Raw genomic sequence first — 26,192 nt, 5'->3', positions numbered from 1 at the left:
CTGCATTCTTTCCAGACGCCCATGGGATTCAACATATTAATCCATAACCCCATTGCATACTTGTATGTCAATTCTTGCTAAGGATATATAAAACTCGTGCTGGGAACTTGATTTTTGAAAGTTTTACATTTGAATTAAATTTGAATTGCTTTTGTTCTGCAAACCATACATGTTTCATCCATGTTGCTGATTTGACAAAATTGTTATCTAATGTTTTTGTCACTGTCCAGCCACTGGAAACTGATAATATTGGCATTAAGGTTTTTTAGTAGCCTCTGAAGGTTCTTAATCTTCTGACACAAGAGTAGACTTCTTGTTTGTAAAACGATGACACTAGCTGGCTTTTCTGAACTCAAGGTTTCATTTGACCCATTTAAGTTTCCACATTTGCATTGCGTTTCTGGTGAAATAGTAACCATTCTCGCACTTCTGATGTATGCTTTTCAGGATGAGGTCAGTGATCGGTTCCTGTTCTGATGGTGCATTTGGTCCTGGCATCATCATAAAGGCAGATTCCTTATTCTATCCTTGCACCAAATTTTATTAACGCAGAATTCCTTTGCTACAGCAAAAAAATTGAATTAGTAAAAGTTTTATGGCTTTTAAATTAAAAAACAGTTTCATATTTCATTCTCTTTGCTGGAGGACCCATTTTCTGTTTCAGTTGCCATGTGCAGTCTGCTCTGTGTGGATATATCTTAAGCTCCCCTACATTATCTACACAAACAATGCTTATTAATTTCTTGACTCTATGCACTAACTAACAATGTGTAATGAGGAAAGCTTATCTTTCTATGGTGAAAAATTGAGATTGACTTCTCATTTCAAGTATTGTTGAAATGAGAAGCTAACCTGACTGAGTAAATGAAAAGCATGATTTTTGACACTGAAATGTGTTTGTCCTATATCCAGGTTGACTTTTCCCTGCAACCTACAGAATGTTGCCTTCTTTGATCACTTGATTAAATCCAACATTATTAGTTTTTGCTGAAAATGTTCATGGTGTTGTCTAATCTTGTGACTTGTTGATTTTTAAAGTGCCCTGCAGCCTGCAGGCTTTAAAGCCTCAAGGACAAAGCTTGATGTAAGTAGGGCAACTTTAGTCTGATTATAATTACCTTCTCCTTCTATTTCTAGCCTCGAGTATCCCTTGCTTGATGTTTATATATAATTAGGTATTACAATCCTTATTGTCATATCTCTTAATTCCTGACTTCCATCCTTAGAACAATTTTACTAGTGCCTTCAATGTAAATAAATCTTAACTTACTTTATAGAGGGGAATAGAGAAGAGTAAATAATGAGAGGATACAAAGCAGTCATGTGTGAGTTAATAGAAGTGATCAAAAACTCATTCAAAACCAGTTTGAAGTTTCAGGAGACAGAGATAGAGGAAAAGTGAGGGATACTTGGAGGGAGTTTCAGATGCCAGATTCATCAGTGGAAGACCGTAACCTCCATGGTAAGGAGGAAAAGATTTTTTTTTACAGAAGCCAGATTTGGAGGATCTCCTCTCAATTCCTTTAATTTTCTTTAATGATGAAAGGTCTACAACCTGAAGTGTTAATTCTGTCTTCTCTGTCACAGTGTGGGACCTGCAGAGTATTTTCAGCGTTTTCATTTCCGAGAGAATAGAGTTTTGTTTTTCCTGTAATTTCCAATTACTTTTCCAATTCAATCCTGTGTGTAATTCGTTATCTAATTTGCAGTGTTACGTTTGTTAGTCAGAAATGTAGCACTTCTTAATAATATGTATTAAGTATTAATTTTGAAATGACACTTCTTTGAAAATTGCAACAAATAACTGAGATCTTATTGGAAAACAGATTTATGTACAATGCTGTAGTTCCTGATTTGAAATTCATTCACAATTTGCTTCAGGTTTTAAAAAGCTATTCACTGATCCATGGATACTAATGATGTTTAAAAACAAATGCAATCAAAATATTGCAGCCCTTCTGGCACACTGCAGCTATAGTTAGAGCAGGAACGTAGGAACAGGTGTAGACCATTCAGCCTGTGAAGCCTACCCTGCCATTCAGTACAACCATAGCAGATCAAACATTCAGTGCCTTTTACCTGCAACATCCCCATAACCTTGTGGACTGCTGGTAATCAGGGGTCTATCAGACTCTATCTTAAACATAGCTTCCACAGCCCTCTGTCAGAGACAATTTCACAATCACAGAATCCCTAAAGTGTGGAAACAGACCCTTTGGCCCAACAAGTCCACACCAAACCTCCGAACGGCATCCCACTCAGACCCATCTCCCTACCCATTTCCCCTGTACCCCACCTAATCTACTTATCCCTGAACACAATGGGCAATTTAGCATGGTCAGTCCACTAACTTGCACGTCTTTGGGCTGTGGGAAAAAACCAGAGCACCTGCCAGAAACCCACACAGACATGGGGAGAATGTGCAAACTGCACAGACAGTCGCCCAAGGTGAGAATTGAACCCGGGTCCCTGGTGCTGAGGCAGCAGGGCTAGCCACTGTGCCACCCTCCAAGTCATCAAAATTTCTCCTTATCTCTGACCTGAGTAGCATCCTCATTTTTAAATTTGTGCCCCTCGTTCTAGACTCTCCAACCATGAGAAATATCTTGCCTATATCTACCTTATCTATCCCTTTATGTATTTTGTAAGTTTTGATGAGATCGCCTCCCATTCTGCAAAACTCCAGAGAATGCAGGCCCACTTTGCCCAATCTCTCTCTGTATGAAAGCCTTGCCTTCCCAGGAATAAGCCTAGTGAATCTTTGTTGCACTTCCTTTTATGATGATAATATCTTTGAGCTAAGGAGTGCAAAACTGCACACAGTAATCCAGGTTGATGCAGTATGGAGCTGGAGGAACACAGCAGGTCAGGCAGCATCAGAGGAGCAGTAAAGTCTACGTTTCGGGTTGGGACCCTTCATCAGCACTGGGGAGGGGTAAGGGAGCTCAAAAATAAATGGGCGGTGGTGGGGCTGGGGAAGGTAGGTGGGGTGATGCAAGTTAAGGGTTGTAGAGGTTGGTCAGTGGGGAGGGTGGGCCAGAGAGGTGAGAAGGAAGATGGACAGGTTGTGTCAGGTCAAGGAGGCGGGGATGTGAGGGAGAGGTGGACATGGGATGAGACCAGGAATGGGGCGATTTTTGAAGCTGGTGAATTCAATGTTGAAGCCATTGGGCTGTAAGCTCCTGAGGTGGAATATAAGGTGTTGTTCCTACAATTTTCTTGTGGCCTCATTGTGTCATTGGAGGAGGCCCAGGATGGACGTGTCGCCAAGTGAGTGGGAAGGGGAGTTGAAATGGCTGGCAACTGGAAGGTGGTATCGATTGGAGCGTACAGAACATAGATGCTCCGCGAATCAGTCACTGAGTCTCCGCTTCCTTCCTTCGATGTAGAGGAGACCACGTTGGGAGCAACGGATGCAGTAGACCAGGTTAGAAGACATACAGGTGAATCCCTGTGATAAGGTGGTATTTAAATGCATGTTCTTTTTTTCTAAATTAGCTAACATAGAAGAAGTTTTCATAGAGGTATCTGCAAAAGCTTTCAATGTCCAAGAACTCCCAATCCATCTGGCCCATACTCATCTTGTGAACATCTACCTGCACCAGATCACACACCATAACAATATAGAAAAAATGAATGGACCAACAATGCCAGGCTTGGTCACTTTTGTGAGCAGTGTGCAATTCTAGACAGTTATAGTGAGTAGGAGAGAGTTTCATTGCAATATTCAAATAGAATAATTGTGACACAAGAATGATTCTGACAGATGAGTGATTAGCTCATCTATTTTGCCATTTTTGTGCACAATCACCAATTTTCATCACTGCCTATTTCTGCTGCCATAAATTTGTTTTCACAATGTATCATCTGTTTGTTCAAGGATATGCAGTAAAGATAGGGCATGGACTGGTGCATAGTTTGAAAATGACCAAACTACCATCCAATCAGTGAGTCAATATCTCCAGGTCTTGCCTGCTGCTGATAGTGTTCAGTGTATATACTATCAGATATCTGCACACCAACCTTAGAGCCATTTTTAAGTGTTATGTGGCTACGTAGCACCTAAAATATAATCTAAACACTTCACAGCCTACTTTCTCATCCAGAGTATTTACAGCAGAGAAGTAAGCCATACAGATCAATAGGTCTGTGCCAGTGTTTATGCTCTATAGATTCATGTCTCGCGCATCTTTTATTTAGCCCAATAATTTTATCCTATTGCTTTCTCCTACATATGCTTCTCTAGTTTTCCCTTAGATACATAGTTTCACATTCTAACCATTTTCTGAATCATCAGGATGTTTTTTGATCCTGAATTCCGTGTTGGATATAATCTTATTTATGGTTCCTAGTTTGGCCTCCCTTGTAGGTGTAAATCTTTTTTACATCTACACAAACCTCTTTTTGTAATCTTAACGAATCAGGTCTCCTTTCAGCCTTCACCTTTCTGGAGAAAGAGTCCCACCTTGTTCAATTTCTTTACGTGTAACCACTCCATTCTGGGTACAAAGTAGTACATTTTTGTTTGTACCTTCTCTATCTTTCTTACAATATTGGGACCAGAACTGTTCACAGTACTACAAGTGTATTCCAACCAAGGTTCTGCATAAGTTATAAATAATTTTGCTTTTCAATTCTATATGAGCCCTGACGTTTATTTGCTTTTTTCCCTTTTAGTCTCACTCATCTGTGCTGATGCATTTAGTGATCTGTGTGTCGCTTTGAGTCTGGGAAGATGTTTTCCTTGGCAACTGATGACCAGACTCAGGCTATGTTAATTAGATGCTGAATTCAGGCCACAGAAACTGCCCTGATTTTAGGTTTTCCCTATTGTCTACCTATATCATATAATAAGGTTAACACTGGTTTATTATTGTCAAGTAAATACAATGAAAGTAACAACTAAGTAAACAGTAAAACTGCATCTTTACATACTCATACTTTGCTAATCGAGTGAACATAGAAGTTTAGCTGCACAAACTAATATAAGGTTTAGTTAGTTAGAGTTGGAGACAACTATAAAGCAAAAGGAATTCATCTACTTAAAGCTAGTATTAATATAAATGAAACAGTCAACAGAATGAGCTTGTTCCTTCCACATCCTGCTACAGTATGTAGTTGAGAAGCTGGGATCACAGTTATAAATAGCCTGGTTCAGTCAGAAGCTGCTGCCGCAGTCTCTGTAGGTACTGCACCTGTGAGGTGTTGTGTACTCGTCCACCTGAATTCTATACAGAGTCATATTACTCTGCAATGGTAGCTGGTTTCTTACTTGAGATTAGTCATAGAATCCAGTCTAGACTGCATGGACTGTATTGTAAATTGCCATTGTATCACCAGACAGGCTGGGCGTGAATGAACTGCAGCCTGACGGAGTCTCCTTTAAACCTACTTCCACCACCAGTTACTCTTTAGCCATTATCATGCTGCATTTTGCCTTTAGTCATTTGCTTCCTGGAGAGCAAATCAGCAAGTCATGGGCAGGCTCTGAATGTTATGAGCTTTATTCATTTTTTTTCTTTGATTCACACTGTTACCAAGGTGACAGAGATGATCAGTCCCTCACTGAAGCAACAAAGGCATGTTACACAGTTCTGATGATGGAGGAGTGCACCATTTCATAAAACTGGAATTTAACAGGTAATTTTTTTTTTCTTCTTTAAACTTTATGCAAGCATTTAAAGATGTAAATCACCTTCAGAACCAACTTGCTTCCCTAAAAAGATAAAACTGAATCTAAGCAATCTGGTCTCACCCTTAAACATGACTAGATGATACAAGTCAAAATCTTCCCTGGAAGATACCTTGTAATAAGTCTGATGTCAGTTTATTTCATACAGATCAGATATCAGTTCTACAAATGTCAGTGCATCCTTTTGGAAATGAGGTTTGATGGAGGGTTGGTGTTTTTTCTCTCATTATTTCACCAAAGTACTGGCAGGCACTCAACATGAAATGATGTTTGTCTAACACTTGAAATATTTACAGCATGTTAGAAAAACAGAATAATAGGATATGTGTTGTAAGATATTAGGGTGGATCTCTCAAAATAAAATTAATTTTATTGAGATGAACAAACACATTTTTCTATCTGGTCACTGCGAGCTGGATATCAGCACTTGGTGCTTGTGCATTGTTGATTGTGTATCTTAAAAGCTGTTTATGAATTGACCTTGAAGGTTTTAACTTAAATTCAAATTGAGTTAAGTTTGGCACTTAGCTATGAATGTTAGGCAACCACAGACTGTGTAGAGGCAGGGTCAGAAGGTAAATGGATATGTAGAATTGCAAAAATAGACGGCATGTTCATTTTACTATTTTACTAATAAGAAGCTGAAGGAAGGATCCAGCATGGTTGTCTCTTTCAAGTATGAGGAATAACAGATTAACAGTTCTGTGCTTCTGAATGTTTTATAGCACGAAATTCACAGCACGTAGGTTTTATGGGGGAAAAGAAGGTACTGTTTTCCATAAAAAGCAAAAAGACCATGGAAATTTAAAGAGTTAATAACTAAACAGGCCTTGAGGCAGGTATTTTTTGTAATAGAGTCTTTGTTAGTCTGACAAGTTATGCAAAAACAAGACTAAAATGCATGGTGTCATTTGAGATGGTCTTCGGTTTTCATTTGGAATTTAGGCCACTAGAATTATCTTGACTAGATGTGATCAATCAGGCATGGGGAGCATGAAACGAAGCTAATCCTGGTACAACATAAAATATAGAGAAGAACGACTATTAAAAGCACCTTTATCTCTTTCACTTACCTTTTTAATGTGAAGACTAATGTAATTACTTGCATGATTTATTTTTACTGAAACACACTGCAGACATAATTCTGCTCATTCAAAAAATGCTGTGTGCTTGTACTGGATGAAAAATTACAAAGATGTGAGATAGCAAAAGGAAATCTGTTTCCAAATCAAGGGACTATAAATGCGTTGATTATATTCATAGCAAGGAACTCTTCCCGACCTCTAATACTCTCTCAATGATTTCCATAAATAGTATTGTCCAAGGGACACATGGCATTTATTGTGCAAGTTAGTGGTCATCACAATGCAATCACATTCATTCTGAAACAAATAGTTTGCACCTTAATATTCAAACGAACAACTAATATCAAGAATGGTGAAAGTGCTCAGCAATTGCCAGTCCGAGGGAAAAAAAATTGCACTGATTTTGAAATTGGCAACGGAATACAGCAAAAAAAAAATTAAAATCTTTACAAACTGGAATTAGCCATCACGTTGGGTGAGCAGGATGATAAACAACATTAAAAAACTTCAATTAATAGAAAATAGTAAAAATATTTCTGGTAGAATTTGATTGCCTGTTGAAAATAATAAACACATTAAAATGAGAAACAAACATGAAGTTACCAATGTCCAGGGTTGTTTTGTTTCTTAGTCTGCAATGTGTACTAAAACAAAAAAATGCTGTTAAAAGCAAATGGCCTGCAGGAACAATGGCATTTCTGTTCTTCTTGTAAGATATGTACAGTGTAGAGAAATATAGAACACAGCTGTCATTTTGAACCCTAATTTTTTTCAAGTTGATTTTTTTTAGGACAGATATTGCTAAGTATTTTGACAGTGTTATATATACACAAATGTAATAAGGATGGTGATGAAGTTAGTCTGATAATTTGCTCTCAATTTCTTGCATGTATCCAGATAACTGATGTTTGATCATGGCTGTCATTCAAAACTAGGTGTAAGGTTCCTCATTAATGAATGGATTAAAGCTCAATTCAAGAGTCCCCTGGAACGTTGAGCAGTCTAAGCAGAGAAGACACCAGACAGGTCTACTCTGTTCTCAGTTTCCAGGTGTAGATGTGACCTAGGAACTAGTTACCGTTGTAGAAGTGAAGCAATTATTTGAAAGCATGATGTGGATTCGATAGCAGACCTAAGCACTGCTGCCAGCAAGGCAATTAGTCATTGATCTGTTTGAAGTGAGTGGGCTGCCTTTCAAACAACAATAGGTTCCAGCAGCTGACATAAATTTCAGAAATATGAATCCCATGGCATTGATTTTCAGATGAATCGTTTGCTTGAGGGGTATGTGCAGCCTGTGCAGTGTTAATTCTGCACCCAAAAATGGGTCATAACCAATTTCTAACCCTGCAGGTATTTTTGCCCTTAGCAAAACTCTTGTGAAAGCAAGTAGGAAATAAAAAATTGTCCTTTCCAATCCTTAGCAACAGGGATTGGCACATTCTAAAACAAAAATTGCCATCATTCAACAATGAAATAATGGAACAGCAGTTTTTCACTCTGGCAGTGAGCATATGATATGTAGCAATCTGCAAAATCCAGCCACTGCAGTCAAACTGAATTCTTATCCACGCTGAGCAGAATCCACCCATGCCCAAATTATCATACTTTTGCATTTCACCTAGTCAACTTAAATTGTTCATGATAGTTTGATGGATGATATTTGTGTTTCAGGTCTTTTCTCTAAATAATAAAGTTCCTATGGGCAAATTCTGGTTTAATTATTTTGATTTGTAAGAGAGCAACTGTCAGCTCAGGACATATTCTTTATGCGCAGATGACATATATATGAGTCATTAACTCTGTCACGACTGTTGCAACCATCTACTAATTATACCAAAGTGGCATAAATTAAGATCTTACACTTCAATTTATATATTTATTTTTGAATTGTTTATAATTTTTTTTCACTTTAACACCTTCAGAAAATGAATAATGCTGAGCATGGGAAATCACAGGTTTGAGGAGGGAATTGAGCTACTGAGAATTTGCACTATCACTGCAGCAGAAAAGACTAAGAGGAGTTGTCAATTTTTTTTTAATATGGTGAAAGTTTTAATGAAAGTCAATAGTAGAAAATTTTTCCTTTTAGTTAACAATGATGAAGAGTCATCAGTTTAAAATTGAGAATGAGTGTGAATAACTCCCACAATGCCAATGGAAAATCATCAATTAATCTTGTCATGGAGCTCATTAAATAATTGGCAATGGCCATCCCAGCTGAAATTCATCACCCGAGCCCTTGATTAATCACACTCCAACTCTCAGCCCAGTTGTGTATTTTGCAACCCTGTGGAGTCCATGGACCATGTATGTATTGGTTGTGGGTGTTTGCACTCCCTTTTTAGCTATTTGAAAAACCTGTTGTGTTCTTGGTTGCATTTCAGCCCAATGCTTCTGATTTTGTTGATGCCTTTAGAGAAAGGCGGGCACTGTGGGGGATACAGTGCTTTATATCCCCCTCCAACTCCATTTTGACTTAGTCCCTTCCTTGTCTCCCTACCTCCCCCTTAGTTTTGATTGGTTTGCATTGCATGTAAATATTCGGTTGGTTACACAAGTGGTTTACTGGTGATTGTTACAAGTTTAAGAAAGGTAATAAAATACTTAGTGATCTTGGTGGGAAGTCACTCTTGTGCATAATAGCACCTCTGGTTAGAAGAAAAATGTTAAGCACGCCCAAACTCCCAGCCAAACTGTTTATTTTGTGGCATTGTGGAGTTTGTGGGCCATGTATATATTGGTTACAGGCAATTGCACCCCCTTGTTAGTTATCTGAAAAATCTTCTGTTGTGTATTTACTTGCATTTCAGCCCCAGGTTCCTAATTTTTGGACATCCAGCGTGGAAGGGTGTGAGCTTCATTTCCTTCTGCAACTCCATTTTGATTTTGTCCCTTCCCGTTCTCCCTACAACCCACCCCCCTCACTTTTCATGGTTTGCATTGCCCGTAATGGGCTTTGTTTATAAATATTTAATTGGCTACGTGGGTGATTTACTGGCGAAGGTTAGTTTATATAAAAAATCAAAGAAAATATCAGTGATTTGGCGATGGAAAAGATGCTGTTCAGTTTTGTGCGATAACACTTTTATGGATACAAAGAAAAGCAAGCAGAGCCTCCATCTCGGGCTGGGACTAATCTGTGTACGTCAACAACAAACTATGTTTCTTCCCAGTCAGGCTTCATGAGTTATTACAGACAGCTTAGGAGAAATTTATTTACACGGAATTTGAGTATGGTACGCATTTGCCACAAGATATACTTGAGGCTTAGATTACTGCATATTTCATGAGAGAATTAGAGATCTATAGAAACAGCTGAATTAAAAAGGACTATGGGGAGTGGACAGGACAGTGTGATTTATTTTGAAATGCTTCTCAAAGCTGACACAGTTTCAGTGGTCCAAATAGATTCTTTCCATGCCGTAACATCATAGAATTCATAAAGCGTCTTTGCCATTGTAATTCTTAAGTATGTGCCAAACTGTGTTCATGGATATGTTAGTGTACTGTTCTGTATATGATGATGAAGGCTGCTGCTGCCGTCCACTTTAAGTGTAGAAAATTACAAGGTCTGGATGGCCTAGCATGGTACAAGTAACTAGAATTAACAAGCTGTACTTTATTGCATGTTAGCAGCTGGTACTAACTGACAACCAGTTTGGATTCTGCCAGGACCACTCAGCTCCTGATCCCATTATAGCCTTTGTTCAAATGTGAACAAAAGAGCTGAATTCCAGAGGCAAGATGAGAGTGATGGCCCTTGACATCAAGCCACTCCAGACTGAGTGTGTCATCAAGGAGCCCTAGCAAATGGGTACTAGGGGACAAGCTCTCTGCTGGTTGGAGTCATACCTGGCATATAGGGAGATGGTTGTGGTTGTTGGAAATCGATCATTTCATCTCCAGGACATTTCTGCAGGAGTACCTCCAAAGTAGTGTCCAAAGTCCCCAACCATCTTCAGCTGCTTCCTCGATGACCTTGCCTCCATCATAAGGTCAGAAGTCCAGACGTTCGCTGAAGATTTCACAATGTTGAGCACCATATGCGACGGCTCAGATACTGAAGCCAGGTTTGGGCTTACAACGGGCAAGAAACATTTGCACCACAAACACCAGGCAATGACCATCTCAAGTAAGAAGCAATCTAACCATTCAGTGGTGTTACCATAACTGAATCTACCTCCTCATTATCTTGGAGGTTACCATTGACAAGAAACTCAACTGGACTCTCCATATAAATACAGTGGCTACAGAGCAGGTCAGAAGATTGGAATACTGTGGCAAATTATTCACCTCTTGACTCCCCAAAGCCTACAAAGTCCAAGTCAGGAGTGTTATGGAACACTCCCCACTTGCCTGGATGGGGTGCAGCTCCAACAACACTCAAATAGCTTGATACCCACTTGATTGCTTGTGGATTTGGTGGTATCTACACTCTCTCCACCATCAATGCTCAGTAGCAGCAGTGTATACCGTCTAATAAGATGCATGGGAGAAATTTAGCAAAGATCCTTAGACGGCTCCTTGCAAACCCACAACCACTTTCACCTGGAAGGAGAAGGGCAGCAGATACCTGGGAACACTACCACCTGCAAGTTTCCCCTCCAAGCCACTCACCATCCTGACTTGGAAATGTGGCACTGTTCTTTCATTGTCACTGTCACGGAGTCAAAATCCTGGAGCACTCTCCGTAAGGGCATTATGAGTCAACATACAGCACAAGGACTGCAGTAGTTCAAGAAGGCAGCTGACCACCACCTCCTTAAGGGCAACTAGATGCAAGCCATAAATCCTGGCTAGCCAGCAACACTGTTGTCCCACAAGTGAATTTAAAACAAAATTTTAAAGTTACAGGTTACATTGACATGATAGACATTGTTGTTGAGATTATAGGATGAAATTTTTCATCTTTTTGGTCAAGTCCAAATTGGATCAAGTTCTTTGCAGGGTCGATCATTGTGAGGCCTAATGGGTAGTCTCACTATATTTCACCAAACTCACTTTGTTAATTACCTACCATGCCACTATAGTGTCTCATGGATTTTCAATCTATCCTTACTCACGCCTTTTCCAGAATAACTCGCCACTTGGCATACATCCTGAAATTCATTCACATCTCTTACAGCTGTGCAATTTTTGAAAGGTTTTCGTGCACCTGTACAAGCACTATCTGGAGCTGCCCTGCATGTTAGCCGACATTTGCCCTGGATATGGCAGACAGTGGGAAATTGGTAACAAAAACAAGTTGCTGGAAAAGCTCAGCTGGTCTGGCAGCATGTGTGAAGAAAAAACTCCTGAGGAAGTGTTACTGGACCCAAGACATTAACTCTTAAATTTTCTTTACAGATGCTGCCATACTGGCTGTATTTTTCCAGCAGCTTCTGTTTTTGTTCCTGATTTACAGTATCTGCGTTCTTTCTTTCAGTTTTTATTCAGTGGAAAATTGGTGCCTTGCTGTATGGGCAGGGTCCTGGAGGTTGTGCTGGAAGCAGTGGTGCTGATGCAGGAATTCCTCCTACGTGACCAGCAGCGGAGACCACAATACCAAATGATGTCTAGCCTGGTCCAAGCTTAAAGCTGTCTTCAGCCTTCTGGAGGATTGCCCAGCAATGTAGGAAGAAGGCCAATGTCATTCTCTGCTCTGCTAGGGTAAATATCACATCTTCTCCCCACAACCCCTCATGCAGTATCTCTGCTATTGTACCCACCTCCCACCAATGCTCATGCTCTACCAATATCACTACTGTCTGCAATGGTTTCCCTTACTTGCTCTTCCTCACCTCAATCTCTGTCAGCATAATCCTGCATGCCCTCTGTTGCTTATTCACTCACCCAGGACATCTCTATATCGGCATCAAAAGAAATAGCTGTGCTACTCACTTTCATCTATTATAATACCTACCTCTCTCCCTTTTCAGGAGGATAAAAGCCAAAAACAGGGCAGTAAGAGTCAAAACTGGTGGTGTTCTGCCTGTCATTTGGCTCATTGCCCCTTAAGGTGGTGTGAATCTTAATTCTGACTGTCTGAGCAGGACCAGGACTGGTATCGGAGGTTGCCCTTGACTTTCTGTGCTGGAAAACCCCAAGTGAGGGTTATTTCCTATGAATTGACTGAGACGTGATGGCTGGAAAACAGTAATGTGAGCCTGGTTCTCTGGCTGGGGTGGCCACGCACAAAAAGGCAAGGCAAGACAATGCAAGGCAGGGATATGGTGAGCATTTAGTTGGCTCAGGCGGAGTGCGTGCTATGAGAGGAAGTGTCCCTAAGCACATAGTGTCCTTGCTGCAGTATGACAATGATAGTTGCCAGTAGAGCTTGCAGTACAGCATTGAAGTGCGGAAGTGTCTAATAAGGAAACTGGGGATTTGGAAGCTGGCATATATCAATTGCCAGTATTTGTGAACATGTCGGTGTCCAAGGAAAGTGCACTGAGATGGTATTGTCTGATTTCCAACATGGAAGTCATTTGGACTAAGCAGTGAGCTGAATCTGCCAGGTGTTCACTCTGGCTCCCTTGAGCATTTTTTCTCCCCAAAATCTCAAGCATGTTTAACTGGTTTGGTAAGATAGGTGGCTGAATATCAATGAGGTGAACTTGGGAGTTTGAGCGTAATTCCCATTAATTGGCGACTTGTCACTGCCTAGTAAGAAGCTTGCCTTTTTACTTGTGAAAAGCACAAAAGATGAAGCAAGTTCCTCCTGACGTCAAGGTAGGCCTCACCACAGTTGTCACCCAATTCTGCCACACATTCTTCCATAGCCTGGGTCACTCAGATCCTTATAAAATTTCACCCTGTGGGGAGGACCAGATGTTAGTTTTCCTTTGTGATCCTAAATTGTTCAGCCCACAAGTTTCTATGACATCATCATAGTGAATGGAGCTTATGGCACACCCTGGTATTAACCCTTCCAGTCCCTTATCCACCTTGACAGATCTGATATTTCTGAGGTTGCTTGAATTTAATTGATTGACCTAAATGGATTTCAAACAGTAAATTTACAGTATGAAGATTGGATTTAGTGTAAAATTAATACCTTTAGCATAAGTTGTACCCATCAAATATAATCAAGCACCCAGAAATTAGCTGCTTAGCCTTCTCTAGAGGATTTGACACTGCTGTTACTCAAATCTGTGGGGGAAAAAATACTTCACAAATACAAATAGGTGGAATTTATTGAATTAGGTTATATAGTTTTCCCCAAGACATTTTGTTGGGGTGGTTTTGTTTCTGTTTTGGGATGAAAATGGAGCTGGTCAGGGGTGTAAAAGAGTGCTAAATTAAATAGAAATCTGTTCTGTTAAAATACCTATTTTAGTCTCACTCAAATTTCCAGGTGGGTCTGGATCAGGAAAGTTCACAACGTACAATTCTCCAGTGGAATGGAATTCTTAACTGCAACCAGGAACTAATGTTCAGGGTTAATAGGGATGGAACTTTTGGCTGATGGCTGTGAAACATTAAATTTAAGATAGAAAATGTAGTAAAACTTGATAGGTCTGGAGCATCTATAGAGAGAAGCAGAATTAACAGGTAGAATCTTCCATTCTTGGCCAGTGCCTCATTAACTGCCTGAAAGATTGTATCTTTTGCCAAGAGGCAGGTAAAAGGATGAGATGGTGGGCCTTTATCCAGCAAATTAGGTCCCTGGGTGGGGAAATGGGCCAATGTCCCTCCCAACAGGAGCTGCTGGCTTGAAATCAGAGGCCAGCAACACCATATAGAAGACAATGGGGGTTGCAGGGAAGGGGAGGAGCTGATTTGGAAGTAAGAGCAGGGTTTGACAGGGAGTGACCACTCCGCTGCCCAAAGTTCAAGGCCTCCGACCGTTCACCAAGCTGCCTGCCCTCTCTTTTCTCCCCCAGGGAAAGCAGCTCATTAGTAGACCAACCTGCAGATGTGTTAATCCCAGCAGTGGTGGGCTGAGGCCCTTAAATGACCGTAGACCTTCTCAACTAGCACTTAATGCCCACCCAGTGGAGGTGGGAAGACACCAGGAATTGGTTATGCCTTCTCCCTGCCTATTTAAATGCTCTTTCTACCTCCAAATTCACCTCTTTTGGATGTAAGAAATTCTACCCAACTCTTCAAGTCAAATATTTTCTGAAGAAGGGTCTAGGCCCGAAACGTCAGCCTTCCTGCTCCTCTGATGCTGCTTGGCCTGCTGTGTTCATCCAGCTCTACACCTTGTTATCTCAGATTCTCCAGCATCTGCAGTTCCTACTATTTCTCTCTCTCTCAAATATAACTGTTCTCTAGCAGTCTACTTTTGAAACCTTAACTGTTTTCCTCTTTATGCAAATTGTCTCAGATCTGTTGAATTAATCCAGCACTTTCTACTTTTATTGCAGATCTCAGCATCTGTACTGTATTTTCCTTTTATACACAGTATGTTAAAGTATTTTGGCTCTTTCTGACTCTCTCTATTGTTATTCTTCATGCTGGGACTCAGGATTTCATCATCCTTGGTACTAACTACTCTTCATTACTACTATTTTTGTCCCATCATGACTCCTGATACCTATTGGTTTTATTGGCTGGTATGGAGGAGAACAATCTCTCGGAATGCCAGTTGATCGAGCTACCCAAGCGATGCTCCACCACCGCAAGTGTTCACAATCACCTAACTAACTTTGATTCAGCCGGTGCTGTCGGAAACATCTCTTCACAAAGAATCTTGTTTGAGGAGATCCCTATTGTACAACAATGATATGTGGACGCCTGTTGAACTGGCATTGTAAAAGGAGAAAATGTATTTGGATCTGAACAAAGAAATACCTATTACACTTAGAATTTCAGAAATAAATTCATTCATAGGGTGAATGCTATTGTCCATCCCTAGTTGGCCTTGAAAAGGTGATGGCATACTGCCTTCTTGAATGGCTGCAGTCCATTTGTTGTAATTACATTCACAATGCTATTACGGAGGGGAGTTCCAGGATTTTGACTGAGCAATACTGGAGGAACAGCAATATATTTCCAAGTCTGGATGGTAAGTGGCTTGGAGCGGAACTTTCAGGTGGTGGTGTTCCCATATATCTGCTACCCTTGTCTTTTGAGTTGTTAGTGGTTGTGGGTTTGGAAGGTGCTGTCTATAGAGCCTTGGTAAATTTCTGCAGTGTTTGGATGAATACAGATCCGACGATATTCAAAATGCTTGGCACCATCCAGGACAAAGCAGCCTGCTTAATTGGCACCACATCTATGAACATTCAGTCCCTCTACTGCCAACACTCAGTAGCAGCAGTGTGTACTATCTACAAAATGCGCTGCAGAAATTCAGCTGGGTCAACACGCTGTTTGCTGTTTGTCAATTCTGACAACCTGGCATTGACTAAGTTACCAATCTGGTTCCCTTTTTTTTCCTTTGAGACTTTCTAGACCTTGGTAAAACTGTGTAGGCTGCTAGGGCCACTTCAGAGAGTAATTAAGAGTCAACCACATTGCTGTTGGTCTGGCAGACCAGATAAGGACAGCAGTTTCCTTTCTTAAAGAATGTTAGTGAACCAGATGGAATTTTTGTGACAATTGACAATGGTCATTGTTCGACTCTTAATTCCAGATTGATTTTGAATTCAATAATAACAATTTGAACCTGGGTCCCCAGAACATTACTTGGATCTATGGATTACTATTTTAGCCTGCCCAGTTTGTTTTGTGCAAAGTCATAAAGTCCCAATTTTACATTATTAGATGTTCCCCTAAAACACCTGAGATGTCCAAAAATTCCAGAAAATCAACATCCCTTTAAAACAATTCTTTATGTATTTGTCTCTTCCTTTCATTTTTGCTATTTACTGTTAAATGTGTATTTTTTTCAGACTTGTGTAACTTTTTAACATTTGTTCCTTTTGAGATGTTATTGCTGTGATGATATTTATGTAGAATTGAATCATAGAAAAGTTACAGTACAGAGCCCATTGTGTCCATGCTGGGCTATATGTAACAGCCAGTCAGATAGTCTCACTACTCCACACTTTTTCCCAGCAACATTTTTCTCTTCCGATAACTAACTATTCAATTCTTTTGAACACTGCAAATGAACCTGCCTCCGTCATACTCACTGGAAATGCACTTCAGATCTTAGAATGTTTGTTTGTTTATGTATTGGCCAGTCACCTTACTGAATCTGTTCTGGCAGTTTTTCCTTGAAGTTGCACCTTTTGCCTGATAGGTGCCTACTGTCATGGTGAACTGCATTGTATGCTGCTTTGGGAGCAGCTGTGGTATCCCTTTGTGTATTTCTCTTTGCATACTCTAAAGGATGAGGATCACAAGACTCATGTTGTGCAGATGTTTTTTGTACCTCCAAGGGATCAGCAAGTTTCTATCTTTCCACCGTCAGCTGAGTACACCAGCTCTGGCATCTGTACCTAGATCTATGAAATGAAGCCAGTATGCCAACATAGCACTTCTCTAAAGAAACTTCACTGAACTTTGCAGAATCTCACAGCTAGACCACTTTAACAATAATGTTTGAGGAAATACTTCCGTACAGCCATCAATGATGGCTGAAATTCTTGTAGCCTGTATGTATCACAGTAAGATTATCCACTAAGCACTGTTAAAGGCACAATATTGAGATGACCCAAATTGCTGGAGCCATCACTTCCCAAAAAGAATAGTGAATCTATCAGAAAGACATTTCTAGTGAAAGGTCATCCATCTGTATTTGTTTCTCACTGTACACATGCCGTTGGAGTGCTTTCAGCATTTTCTAATGAATGGCTTTGTATGTTGCTTTGAGCTTTAAGTATCCCTTTGCATTTTTGTTTGCATGTTCTAAAGGAAGAGGGTCATAAGAGTCATGTGTGTGTTTTTGTACCTTGGGAAATTAACAAGGATTTGTCTTCACATTTTATTAAAGTTTAGAATACCAGTTTCTGCAGTCTTTTGCTTTTTGTGTTGATTGCAATCTGTCATTGAAGATACAGTCACCTAAATGTACCAACAATCGAGCACACGCTGAGGCCTTTTGAATTCAATAGCATTTCAATGGTTTTGCTGCATATGTACTCCCAGTAGAGGATGAGACATTGAAATCTATATTATCCTTCTCAACTGTGAGGCTCAAAAGCAATCAGTCGATAACAATCTTTGCTTATGATCTTGCCAAGAAAAGAAGATTGTGGGTCCAAGTCCCCATGCCAGAGACTTGAGTACAAGACCTAGTCTTAAAGTTCAGTGCAGTAGTTAAGAATGTAAAATGTATAAGAGGAAGAGAAAACCATACAGTCCAATGAAGCTTCTCTAGCTCATTGGCTGATCTCAAGTCATAGAGCTGTACAGTGTGGAAACAAGCCCTTCAGACCAACTCATCCAGGCTGACCAGATATCCTAAATATTTCTAGTCCCATTTCCCAGCATTTGGCCCATTTCCCTCTAAACTCTTCTTAGTCATATACGCATTCAGATGCCTTTTAAATGTTCTAATTGTACCAGCTTCCACCACTTCCTCTGGCGGCCTCATTTTCATATATGCAACACACTCTGTCCCTTCTAAATCTTTCCCTACTCACTGTGAGCCTACGCCCTATAGTTTTGGACTCCCTCACCCTAGGTGGGGGGGAAGGTCCTTGTCTATTCACCCTATCCATGCCCCTTGTGATTTTATAAACCTCCAGGGAAAGGCTGAGTAGGCTATTTTCCCATAGCTCAAACCTCTAATGCTGGCAACATCCTTGTAAATCTTTTCTGAACTCTTTCAAGTTTCACAACAGCCTTCCTCTAGCAGGGAGACCAGAATTGGACGCAGTATTCCAAAAGTGGCCTAACCAATGTCCTGTACAGCTGCAACATGATCTTCCCAATTCCTATACTTAATGCACTGACCAATAAAGGCAAGCATACCAAACACCTCCTTCACTATCCTGCCTACCTAGAACTCCACTTTCAAGGAACTATGAACCTGCACTCCAAGGTCTCTTTGTTCAGCAACATGCCCAGGACCTTCCCATTAAGTGTATAAGCCCTGCCCTAATTTGCCTTTCCAAAATGCAGCACCTCACATTTACGTAAATTAAAATTGCCACTCCTCAGCCCATTGGCCCATCTGATCAAGATCCCATTGTACCTGAGGTAACCTTCTTTGCTGTCTACTACACAGCCGATTTTGGTGTCATCTGCAAACTTAGTTATCTCTTATGTTCACATTGAAATCATTTATATAAATGTCAAAAAGCAGTGGACCCAGCACCAATCCTTGTGGCACATCACTGGTCACAAGCTTCTAGTCTGAAAAGCAACCTTCCACCACCACCCTCGCTCTTCTACCTTTGAGCCAGTTCTGTATCCAAATGGCTAGTTCTCCCTATATTCCATATGATCTAACTTTGCTAACCAGTCTACCATGAGGAACTTTGTTGAACATCTTACTGAAGTCCATACAGATCATGTCCACTACACTGTCCTCATCAATCCTCTTTGTTACTACTTCAAAAAAATTCAATCAAGTTAGTGAGACATGATTTCCTTCGCACAAAACCATGTTGGCTATCCCTAATCAGTCCTTAGCTTTCCAAATACATGTCAATCCTGTCCCTCAGGATGTCCTGCAATAACTTTCCCACCACCAATGTCAGACTCACTAGTTTATAGTTCCCTGGCTTTTCCTTACCACCTTTCCTAAATGGTGACACCATGGTAGCCAACCTCCAGTCTTCTGGCACCTCTCCTGGGGCCACTGTTGATACAAATATCTTAGCAAGAGGCCCAGCAATTACTTCACTAGCCTCCCACAGAGTTCTACGGTACACCTGATCCAGTCCTGGGGATTTATCCACCTTCGTGCATTTTAAGACATCCAGCACCACCACCTTTGTAATATGGACATTTTTCAAGATGTCACTATTTATTTTCCCAAGTTCTCTATGTTCCATATCCTTCTCCGCAGCAAACACTGATGCAAGATACTCATTTACTATCTCCTGCGATTCCATACATAGACAACCTTGCTGATTTTTGAGGGGCCCTATTCTCTTCCTAGTTGCTCTTTCGTCCTTAATGTATTGATAGAATCCCTTTCGATTCTCCTTAACCCTATTTGCCAAAGCTATCTCAAGTCCCCTTTTTGCCTTCCTGATTTCCCTCTGAAGTATACTCCTACTGCCTTTATACTCTTCTAGAGTTTCACTCAATCTCTGCTGTCTATACTTAATATATGCTTCCTTCTTATTCTTGAACAATCTTCAATTCCATTTTCTCGTCTATCCTCAATATCTCTTGATGCCCTGGGAAACCAAAAATCTGCCCATCTCAGCCTTAACTATGTTAACAATGATAAACAATTTTTGGAGTAAAGAATTACCAAGATTCATAATTCTTTGTGTGAAGAAATTTTGCTCCATCTTAGTCGTGATTGGCCCTTTATTCTGAATTTGTGCAGTATGGATTTTTTAGCGTTTGGTTTTTCAGATGAAATGATAAACCAAGATTCTCCCAGATGGATTTAAAATATACCATTATACTATTTGAAAAATAGTAGAGGAGTTCTTCTGGAGATATGATCATTTATTTCATTGCTGGGTGTAGGAGCTTGTGGGTAAACCAGCAGGCACATTTTTGGCATTACAGTTGTAGAGGATTTAAGTGAAGCACTTGGGATGTCCTGAGGTCATAAAAGGTGGGATAAAAGTACATGACTTTTCTTTATCTCATACTTCACCTTTACAACAGTTACTTCCTTACTTTGTATCACTGGCAAGACCATTAGGTAGATTGAGACAACGTTTGTCGTGGTACCCTCATGGTGCTGTTCGTTTATAATAATGAACTTCTGAAAATTCTAAAGCAATCCATGCTGCTGAGGTTTGAGAACAAGAAAGCCACGCTTTCAAAAACCAATTCACAGCTCTTCCCAATGACAAACCAACATGTAATGATCTTCTTCATTGCTCACGCAATTCCAGATCAACAAACTGTAAACTATTTGAAATTTTAATGTTGCACTACCAATGAAGGGAAGTGACCATCATCATTACCACAGCTTCTATATCTCTATCTAACTGACATAGACCTGCTCTGAATAGATTGTTGACAATGTGAATCAAACAACCAGCTTTGAAAAGCTCGGAGACAGCAAGAAAGGCAGATGCTGGAATCAGAGTCAATAGAGTTTGGAACTAGATGAACATAGCAGGACTGGCAGCAATGAAGGAGCTGTTTTGGGTCGGGATCCTTCATCCTGACCTGCTCTGTTCCTCAAGCTTTGAAAAGCTTTAGGTTCTTTCCAGAACGTATATGCAGAGTGATAAATCCCAAAATAGGCACTAGTATTATCAACTGAAAAAGTTGACATTTGTTGGAAGTCCAATCCTTCCTTTTACACAGCGATCAAAACTGGATGTACAACAACCTCAGCAGATCCAAATGGACATCCAGACATTCATCTAGCAATTTGGACACACATCCATCTTTGGACAGTGTGGTATGGTAAACTAGGGTCAATCTTCTTAGTTCTTTTATTGGAGATGGCCGTTACAACTGAGAAAAATGAGGGTCATGATTTTTTTAGGAAAGGAGGATCAGAATACGACTGTGATCAGTGACTGTTTTAATACCACCAGAACTCTGATTATAGGAAATAATCATGCCAGGCAATAACACCAAGACCGATTGACGGGTGAGCTTGTATCTTTAACGAGCTGGTGGTGGAGACTACAAAAGTGTTGTAATAATCTGGGAGTGTGGAGGCAAATCCAAGCATGTCTGAGCTTCTTTGCCCATATCCTAGGGACCAGCTAGTCATAAGGGAAGTGGTCAGACACCTGTCACTCCTGAGTAAGGTAACGGAGACTGAGGCTAAGACTTGGGGGCCAAAGCTTGGTATGGGATGGGGATATGTTGTCGGAAATGCTCGGCAGGAACAGCGTCAGTGTGGGGATGGAAGGAAGGATCTGGTATTTGGACTAAGAGGGAATTTGGGGACTGGATTTGGGGCTTAGGCCTGTCCAATCATGATTGAGCTGCCAAGTGCACCAACTCCCCATCACCTTCAGCCACAACTCCCAGTGCACCCTCTTCCACTTAAGCCCCTCAGGCCTGGTTTTGGGTAATGGTGGGATCTATGGTTGTGGAGCAGTTGGCAGAGTAAATTGGAAGACTAAGCAATATCTGGACAGAGGAACAGAATGAGTAGTCAAGAACTGATGGAAAAATAATTTCTGTTAGTATCACTTGCTGACACTTTTCTCCGTTTAGCAGTTCAAACTGTTTCTAAAATTTTGCTATCCTGCATGAGCTAGTCCATGTTCCTCTGCTCTCCACCTCATGGCTGAGTAAGTTCCACAGAGCATGCATAACAATAAGTATTAACTCGGTTCAACAAGGGCATTGGCAAGATGAAACTCTCCAACAATATTCCAGTTGTTGTATGAGAAATAGGAGACAAATGATATATTGGGAGCTAAGAATTGGGATGTGGGGCAAATGTAGAATTAGTGGACAATCCCATAAAACACAGGAAGGTTGGTCACTCAGTCAGTATGTATCAATTTCAATTGCTCTTAAAGAGTTAATAATTGAGATGACTGTTTCATGTTCATTCTTAGGATCCCTACAATGCAGATAGAGGTCATTTGGCCCATCAATCTGCACCGACCCACCAATGAGCCACCAGACACAGCCCCCTACCCTGTCCCCATAACTCCATATTTCCCATGACTACGCCTATCGAGCCGACACATCCCTGGGAATACTACAGACAATTTAGCATGGCCAATCCACCTAAACTGCACATCTTTGGACTCTGGGAGGAAACCAGACCACCTAGTGGAAACCCATGCAGACAATAGGGAGAACATGCAAACTCTACATGACAAACGCCTAAGGCTGGAATAAAATCTGTGTCCCTGGCACTGTGAAGCAACAGTGCTAACTATTGTGCCACCATGCTGCCTTTCATTAGCCTCTTTCATTTTTTAATCGGTGTTCCTGGTTTTCCACAATTTGGGAAAATGGATAGAGTTGTGGAATGTAAATTGCAAAATACCTGTAAAAATCTCAGTCTCTTGTGTAACTAAGACATTTTTAAATGATTCAGTTCAAAAGAACCAGTACTAGCTTGGTTCAATTGGTAGCATTCTCATTTCTGATCAAAAAGCTAGCTGCACTGCAAGACAGGAGCATATCATCTAACTTGACTTTCAATGTCATACTGATGGAGTGTTGCATTGAAAGATGTGTCATCTTTCAGATCAGGGGCATAACCACTTTTTTAGATGGAGGTAAAACATTCCATGTCTTACACTAAAGGTTCTTGTTGTTACAAATAGTTTTGCCAAATTTTCTTCCTTGCAGCATTTAAACTGTGGTTTGCATCTTTACAATGCTTTGTACATAATTCTTCCAGTTGATTGCCAGCAAAACCAATCCTGAACTCAGTATTAAGAGGTTTTATTTGCATAATTATATGATCCATTCCTTCAGATGGATTCATTTAATGCATTACAGCACAAGTGATGAATATTGTTGATAATACCTTAAAATTAAACCTGGCATATATTTTACAAAAGCAAAATACCGCAATTGCTAGAAACACTCAACACGACTAGCAGCATGTAGAGAGAGAAAGAAAAATGTTTTGAGAAGGGCCAATAGGCTGATGAGTGGCAGATGGGGGAGGTGATAGCCTCATGGTATTATCATTGGATTGTTAACCCAGAGACCCAGGTAATATTCCGGGGACCCAGGCTTGAATCCTGCCAAGGCAGACAGTGGAATTTGAATTCAATAAAATATCTGGAATTAAGAATCTAATGACGACCATGAACCCATTGTTGATTGTCAGGAAAAACCCATCTGGTTCACTAATGTCCTTTAGGGAAGGAAACTGCCATCCTTACCTGATCTGGCCTACGTTTGACTCCAGACCCACAGCAATGTGGTTGACTCTCAGCTGCCCTCTGGGGAATAAGGAATGGACAATAAAAAAATGGAGTTTAATTTAGATAAATGTGAGGTGCTGCATTTTGGAAAGGCAGATCAGGATGGGACTTATACACAATGGTAAGATCTTTGCTGAACAAAGAAACCTTAGAGTGCAGGTTCATAGTTCCTTGAAAGTGCAGTCCCAGGTAGACAGGATAGTGAAGAAAGCATTCGCTACGCTTGCCTTTATTGGAAACAGACCCTTTGGTCCAACTCATCCATGTTGACCAGATATCCTAAATAGATCTAATCCCATTTCCCAGCATTTGGCCCATATCCCTGTTAACCCCTCCTATTCATGTGCCCATCTAGACGCCTTTTAAATGCTGTAATTGTACCAGCTTCCACCACTTCCTTTGGCAGCTTATTCCACACACGCACCTTCCCCTGCATGAAAATATTGCCCCTTAGGTCACTTTTAAATCTTTCCCCTCTCAACTTAAACCTATGCCCTCTAGTTTTGGACTCTGCTACCCTAGGGAAAGGACCTTGGCTATTCACCCTACCCATGCCCCTCATGATTTTATAACCTTCTATAAAGGTCACCCCTCAGTCTCTGACACTCCAGGGAAAATAGCCCCAGCCTATTCAGCCCCTCCCTACATCTCAAACCCTCCAACTCTGGCATAATCCTGGTAAATCTTTTCTGAACCCTTTCAAGCTTCACAACATCCTTCCTGTAGCAGGGAGACCAGGATTGAACACAGTATCCCAAAAGTAACCTAACCAATGTCCTGTACAGCTCCAACATGACCTCCCAACTCCTATACACAACGCACTGACCAATAAATGCAAACATGTCAAATGCCTTCTGTACTATCCTGTCTACCAGCAACTCTACTTTCAATGAACTATGAACCTGCACCCCAAGGTCTCTTTATTCAGCAACACTCCCCAGGACCTTAGCATTAAGTGTATAACTCCTGCCCTGATTTGCATTTTCAAAATGCAGCACGTCACATTTATCCAAATTAAACTTATTACCATGAGTTCAACTAATATCAATAAGAATGATTGGTGGCAGTGAAAATCAACCCAAGATACCCTAGGTCATAATCCAATGCTGGCAGATCCATTGTTTCTTGGACAAAGAAACATCAGTTCCAGGTCATTAACCATAGTAGCGGATTTCAGATGGTCGCACAAAATAAAGCGAGAGAGCACCTAGCCAATTCTTTAACCAGTAGCTTTTATTCAAGCAGCAATCGATTACAGCAGGGAGAGAACGTGACACAGTTTCGCAGGACAGCCATGCCTTCTCTAATCTGGTCAGACAATCCCTGACCTCTTGTACAGTCTATCATTCATACTGCGGCAAAATGCAGCCAATCAGGTGCACTTTCTGTTTTTCAGAAGGAGAAGGTACCATATATGATTTGTGAAGAAGGGTCCAGACCCAAAACGTCAGCTTTCCTGCTCCTCTGATGCTGCCTGGCCTGCTGTGTTCCTCCAGCTCCACACCTTGTTATACCATATATGGTTTGGCTAGAATTTTCTGCATATCATCAAACAGCGTCATATACGGCAATGCGACATGCCGCAAAATCCCACTTTATTGTTTGCTATCATTTATTATTTTCTTTTAAATCCTCATCCGTCATGTATTATTTTGAGTTACGCCCTGTTGTCAATTATTTAGTTTTGTGTTGTGTAAGATACTTAATGATGCATCACGTGATTTCTGCGGTTTTAACGCTATTTGTATTAACTCTTTAAATTCTTATGCCCACGTTCGAATGTCAGTGCATTAACCTAACACATTGGCTGTGATATTATTGGTGGAGGGTAAGTTCTGACATCAGGTACAATGAGACATCCTGAAACTACACAAGGAAGTGGGCAGCTGTACTTCAACAACTTTCTACCTGCTCCCTAAAGAAGAACGGTTAGCTTGCTTTCCAATCTGAAGGTCAGTAGCTCTACCACCTCAGCAGTACTGCTGAACTAAGTGGCAACTGTTAAGACTGTAAAGGAAATCGAGACACGTTGGAGTTTTCTCTGCCGGGGGTTAGCCAGATAGATCACAGAGATTGGAGGGGGTAACTTTTTCACCAGCAGTGCCTTACTCCTGGTGGAATCCCTCCTCTAGTCATTGAATTTCTGAAATGGATGGTACTTCTCTTGCCCCAACAATCGCCGCCTAAATGTAGTTGGAATATGAGTTTTATTTACCTAAATATGTTGACACCTCTGGTTGAAGCCAGCTGAGTATTTATTATTCTTAGCACAAGTAAAATGATTCAGTGGAGGGAGCACCATATCAATGTCTCTCATCATTTTGTATACCTCAATCAAAGTCTATCCAGTCTCTCCTCATACCTGACAGCTTCCATCCCAGTGAATCTCCTCTGCACCCTCTCCAACGCAATCACATCCTTCCAAAAGTTGTTTAATAGTTACTCAGAGTTATACTAGGTTTTTAGTAGTCTAACTTTTCCTGGGTAACTATTTACTTAACTGAAATAGAAGCGTCTGAATTCTTTGCT

At 40.7% G+C, this 26,192-nt stretch overlaps 1 protein-coding gene across 1 annotated transcript in view; it reads right to left on the bottom strand.

Moving 5' to 3' along the window:
* Positions 1-25,225, bottom strand: part of LOC109911911 — a 78,904-nt gene extending 53,679 nt beyond the window's left edge. Inside the window, exon 1 of the mRNA XM_048608794.1 lies at positions 25,178-25,225. Within this exon, the coding sequence (XP_048464751.1) occupies positions 25,178-25,225 (48 nt within the window). The remainder of the gene's footprint in view (positions 1-25,177) is intronic.
* Between the last annotated feature and the right edge of the window lie 967 nt (positions 25,226-26,192).

The sequence above is a fragment of the Rhincodon typus genome, chromosome 2 (assembly GCF_021869965.1).
Source record: "Rhincodon typus isolate 14 chromosome 2, sRhiTyp1.1, whole genome shotgun sequence".
Taxonomy (NCBI): domain Eukaryota; kingdom Metazoa; phylum Chordata; class Chondrichthyes; order Orectolobiformes; family Rhincodontidae; genus Rhincodon; species Rhincodon typus.
The sequence above is the reverse complement of the archived record's forward strand: the minus strand, read 5'-3'. Positions and strand labels throughout refer to the sequence as shown.